The 5,179-nt window shown below is 67.0% G+C and overlaps 3 protein-coding genes across 3 annotated transcripts; all 3 read right to left on the bottom strand.

Moving 5' to 3' along the window:
- Positions 1-816: 816 nt before the first annotated feature.
- On the bottom strand, positions 817-1,278 carry EMIHUDRAFT_250728 (hypothetical protein; the record flags this gene model as incomplete). The annotated part of the gene is made up of 1 exon (XM_005756380.1): positions 817-1,278. The coding sequence occupies one exon, from the start codon at positions 1,276-1,278 to the stop codon at positions 817-819; it is 462 nt and encodes a 153-aa protein (XP_005756437.1).
- Positions 1,279-2,436: 1,158 nt separating this feature from the next.
- EMIHUDRAFT_42748 (hypothetical protein) lies at positions 2,437-3,956 on the bottom strand (the record flags this gene model as incomplete). Its single annotated transcript, XM_005756379.1, has 2 exons — positions 2,437-3,864; positions 3,927-3,956. Coding segments are annotated over 2 exons (1,458 nt in total), but the record flags the coding sequence as incomplete, so codon positions are not given.
- Positions 3,957-4,371: 415 nt separating this feature from the next.
- EMIHUDRAFT_250725 (hypothetical protein) lies at positions 4,372-5,175 on the bottom strand (the record flags this gene model as incomplete). The annotated part of the gene is made up of 1 exon (XM_005756378.1): positions 4,372-5,175. One exon carries the CDS (start codon positions 5,173-5,175, stop codon positions 4,372-4,374), a length of 804 nt encoding a protein of 267 aa, XP_005756435.1.
- Between the last annotated feature and the right edge of the window lie 4 nt (positions 5,176-5,179).

The following is a 5,179-nucleotide window of genomic DNA, read 5'->3' as shown; positions in this document are numbered from 1 at the left end:
GAGAAGCCTTTCGCGAGGCGGCGGGCCGCTGGTCGCGGCGGCAGCCTCCGCCGGCGGTGCCGCTCGCAGCGAGCCGCGAGCCCACGCTGCTGCACGTGTCGCTGGAAGACGCGGCCAGTCTGCTCGGCTGCACGTCCGAGCAGCCGGTGCTCGCGACCCTCTTTCAGAGGTTGTTCAGTACCCGATGGTGCTACCGGCCCGAGGAGATGACGGAGGTGCGAAAGACTGCGAACGGCACCGTGGACGTGTGCGTGTGGGGGTTCGAGTTGCCTGCTCCCCCCAAGCAGTGCGCGAGCAATGCTGGGGGTGCGCCGCTTTGATGGTCGTGTGGGCTGTCGGGTCCCTCGACGTCAGTCGGGCGTCCCGGTCACACCGCGTCAGCCTCGCGACGAGCGACGCTAGGAGGCCCCACGAGCCCCCGTCGTCGTTTCACGAACACCTCGGTGCAGTGTAATGAGCCGCGTGAGTTTGGCGCCGCCAGATACACCACTTGCGCCATTTCCCCTCGTATGCCGTACCGGCTTTGCACAGAGTCGATACATTTTCCCACCACAAGGGTGCCGATTGCCGACCCCCCAGCCCCCAGCCCCACCCCGCGCGGTCCCCCGCGCGACCCGCCGGCGGCCACATACACCTAAACACACGCCGAACTCAAACCGCAAACTCTACGCCTTCCGTGCCCCAACCCGGCAACTCTCGTGACTCGTCCGCACGCGCGACGCGCACAGAAGACAGGGCGCGCAAAGGCTCATCTCCAGCAAGCTCCTCCGCGATTGCCTGATCTTGATCGTGGATATCACGGCTCCACACGCCCCCTCACTCCGCACAGAAAAATGCCACGTAGACCGTGCCGGAGAGGACCTGTAGCGAACGCGTCGCGCTTCCAGCCGCGCCCTTTCCCACGGAGTCGACGTCCATTCGCATTGCGTCCTCCTTTGCGAGCAGCGTTGGTATGCAGTCGGCTCCACTGTCGTTGCCAGAGATTGCTAAAGAGGCCTCATCGGCAAGGGCCACGGCGAACGCCACTGCCGACTCGACGGGGAAATCGACCGCTGTGGGGGCGGTGACGACGTTAACCGACGCCGTACAGCGGCTCCGGTCCCACATTGCGTTCAAGTCTCGCCCCGTTGCAGAGCCCACGTTGCAGTCGGTCTTCACATCGCCAGGGAAAGCAAAGGGCGAGTTTATCTCTAGCGCGACCGGCGCCGCTCCATCGACGGCCAGGGTAACGCCAGTACCTTCGAGGAGCGTCAGGCTCCTGTCGATGCCGTGCAGCATGGAGAAGGGACCGCCTGGCGCGGCGAGATCCGCCATCGAAAGTCTCCAACGGAAGGGCGCGGCATTTTGTGCATGGTGGGCGGCATCGGGCGTGCGGTCGACGGCGATCTCACGCGTGACACCGAGCCCGTTCGCCCACCGCTGCTCGGCGAACTCTGAACGGCGCAACACGGCAGTCGAGATACGCATATCTGTCACCCCTTCGAGAGAGTGGGCGCGGAGCTTCCGGTGAGATTGGTGGAGACACATCAACATAGGCAACTTGCGTTATCAGCGTTTCAAGCCCAGCGAGCATGTTTGCCTAAACACGACGACGGCCTTGTGCCGTGGAAGTGACTGCTGGTTCGAAGCTGCGGGTGCGAGAGCATTCACAGCGCTCGTTCACGCAGTTGGCAGCAGCTCGTTGCCAGATGCAGAGGTGGCCGAGTTGGTCTAAGGCGCTGGATTAAGGCTCCAGTCTCGTAAGGGGCGCGGGTTCGAATCCCGTCCTCTGTAGCTTGGGTATGCGACCCTTTTTGACACCACAGGATCTTCTTGTTCCCCCTGTAACCTCGAGGTACAAGCATACAACATCGTTGCTCGTTGGTCCGTGTGATTTTGTTTGCCCCGGTTGTTGTGGCGCAGTGACCAGTGTGTGCAGGCGATGTTCATCTCTTTTCGACCATCAGCATTGAGCATTGTGCGTCGTCGAGCGTTTCGCGTGCATACGGCTTTAAGATATGGCATAAGCATGTAGACAAGACATAACTTTCTCACAACCGTCCTACTCCTCGTCCTACTCCTCACTCTCCTCGGAGCGCAACAGTGTGCGCAAATCGACGCCGACCCCTGGGGCGAGGCCCGCGGGTGGGCAGTCACGAGAAGAGCTTCTTCTGCTTTCCGCCGCCGCCGCTCGCCGCGGGCTTGCGCTTGCCACCCGCCGCCGCCTGCTTGCCTGCCGCGGCAGCCTGCTTGCCATTGCCTGCGGCGGGCCCCCCTCCCGCCTTGCCCGCCTTGTGGGCCGCGTACGCCTCGGCCATCTTCCCCATATTCTCTTTGGACACCACCTGCGGAGCGTGTCGCTGGCGCGTGTGGGCGCGGGTCGTGCGGGTGTCGCCGAGGCGAGGGCGGTGGCGGGGCGAGGAGGGGGCGGGCTGAGGCGGGGGGGGCGGCGGCGGCGGCGGCGGCTGCCTGGTGGTCGACGATGGGCTTGGGGTAGTCGACCCCGATGATGCAGCCCGCCTCCTTCTGCACCGCGATGGGCGCCTTCCACGGCTCGTAGATGTACTTTGCCGGGAGGCGCGCGAGCTGCGGCAGCCAGTGCCGGACGTAGGCGCCCTGCTTGTCGTACTTTTGCGGAAAGGCGACCGGCGAGTAGCAGCGAAAGTACTGGTAGAAGAAGCACGAGCACGAGAGCCACATCCAGTTGCCAAAGTTGATCGCCTCGTCCGCGTCGAGCAGGTACTCCTCGAAGACGGCAGCGCCCGTCTCCCAGCTCTGCCACAGGTCGCCGCGCGTCAGGAAGCAGGCGACGGCGTGGCGCGCGAGGTGGTGGATCCAGCCCTCGCGCCGCAGCTGCGTCATCGCGGCGTCGATCCACGGGTACCCAGTCCGCCCCTCGCGCCACGCCGCCACCAGCGCCGCGTCCTCGCCCCACGAGATCTGCCTGCAGATCGGGTTGCCAGCCATCCGGCGGTAGTTTGGCGTCGCGTGCATGCAGCAGACGTAAAACTCGCGCCAGAGCAGCTGGCCGTGCAGCGAGACGGGCGGCTGCGAGTGGCGCGGCGCCGCCTCCGCGTACACGGCGGCGACGCGCTCGTAGAGCAGCCGGCTCGACAGGCAGCCAAAGGTGAGGTACGGCGAGAGGACTGTCGTGGAGCGGCCGGCGCCCGCGTCGAACGGGCCGCCGGCGAGCATCTCGGTGGGCGAGGTCTTTGGCTTCTCGAAGCTGGCGATCCAGTCGCGCCGGCGCAGGTGCGCCTCCATCGCGCGGAGTGCGGCGCCCTCCCCGCCGCGCGCGATGACGGCCGCGTCGCCCATCGGCTCGAGGCCGAGCTCCTCGAGGGAGGGGATGGCGTGGGGAGCAGCGGTGCGCCCGGGCGGCGGCAGCGAGGCTGGCGGCGGCAGCGTCGTGACGGGGCGCGCCTTGAGCTCCTGGGCGAGCAGGCCGCGGAACTTGTCGTACGACGTGACGGGTGCGCCACGTGAGAGCAGCAGCAGCGCCTCGGGGTCGACCAGCGTGTGGCCGACACGCGTCACCACCTCGAGGCCGGCCTGCTCGGCTTGCGAGCGCACGGCCTTGTCGCGGCGCAGCGAGTACTGCTCGTAGTCGAGCTCGTACGCCAGGCGCGAGGCGGACCACTCCTTGCAGGCGGCGGGCAGCGCCTCAACCGGGTCACCGTGCAGCACAATGAGCCGCGAGTTGAGCTTGCGGAGCGACGCGTCCAGATCGGCGAGCGACTCGAGTAGGAACCGCATCCGGTTGGGGTTGGTCCACGCGCCGCGCGCGCGCGAGCAGGTCTTCGGGTCGAGGCAGTAGACTGGGTAGAGCGAAGACGCGCCCTCGGCGGCGGCGATCAGCGCGGGGTTGTCGTGCAGGCGCAGCGCCTAGGGTCGGACGGCGGTTGGAAGGAGCGGGGAGGCAAGAGTACGGACGAGCACGCGCGCACCTTTCGAAACCAGTAGACCACAGCGACCATCGTGGGGGGTGGAGGGAGGTGGCAGCGGCAGCCACCACCGGGAATTCCCGGAAGTGTCAGAGCGATGAAGACACGCCGGGGTTCTCGGAAAGTTCTTGTACCCCGAAGCAGCGAGCTCAGATGAGATTTATCAAAACTAGTGGGGGACCTGCGGCGGACCCGCCCTGTTGTTCGGGCAGTGAGAGAGGTAGGATCTGCACGCCAAAGTGGGGGCCACTCCGCATTTTCATTTTGGTTTTGGGTTGTCGGAGTACGGAGATCATCCATCACGCATCAGCACTCATAAGTGTCAGGAGTTCCCGGAAGTGAAAGTGTCAGAGCGATGAAGACACGCATTTTCATTTCACACCTCCCTGGACTGGCCGGTTTGCGGCCCTTTCCCTCGTTTACCTAGACAACACCCCAAACACTCGTTTCACTGCTTGGCGAACCACGCGGTGGCGGACGCCTCGTTGGAAGCCTGCGGTCTGGTGGCCGGGCCGCCGTCACGCTGCCAGTGGCCTCGCTGCGGCACGCCCTGCTGCGCCATGCTTTGCGGCGGATACTCCGGCTGCGAGTACTTTTGCTGCGGCGTCCCGTGCTGCTGCGCCTCGACAAGGGCGACCCGCGCCTCGACAGCGGCGACGCGCAGGGTCGCCGCCTCGAGGGCCGCCGCGAGCATGGCTCCCTGCTGCTCGAGCAGTGCCATCCTCTCCTGCTGGGCCTCACCCGCCCCCGCCGCCTCGGGAGCCGCGTCGCGGGTGGCGAAGGGGTGAGAGGCATCCGCGCCACCAGCCACGCCCGCCGCCCTGCCCCAGTGCGGGTTTCCCTGCCGGTGCCCCTGCGGGTCTCCCGGCGGTGGCATCGCCCGCCAGTCGTCCGGGTGTCGTTGCGGCGACCGGTCCTCGCCCGGCGCGTCGTAACTCTCTCGGCCGCGGTGGCCGGGGTCGATGGGCGAGGCAGAGGCCCCTGCGCCAGACCCGTACTCCGCCCTGAATGCCTGGTACGCCTCGGAGGGTGACCTTGCGCCAAACTCCTCCTCCTTGAAGTCGTGCGGCTGGGGGCCAGCCCCTCCGCCTCGTCCGCCGTGCGTGGCCTCGTCCGCCGCGCTCCGCCAAACCGATGCGCCGGCACTCTGGGCGGAGGAGTAGGCGGGCGGCGCGGCCTCGCTCGGCTGTCCGGAGCGGCGGACGACCTCGCACCGCACCGGCGCCGCCTTGCTGGCCGCCAGCGCGCCCATCGTC

The sequence above is a fragment of the Emiliania huxleyi genome (genome assembly GCF_000372725.1).
Source record: "Emiliania huxleyi CCMP1516 unplaced genomic scaffold EMIHUscaffold_972, whole genome shotgun sequence".
In the NCBI taxonomy this organism is placed as follows: Eukaryota; Haptophyta; order Isochrysidales; family Noelaerhabdaceae; genus Emiliania; species Emiliania huxleyi.
Note: the sequence above shows the minus strand (reverse complement) of the source record. Positions and strands in the feature narration are given on the sequence as shown.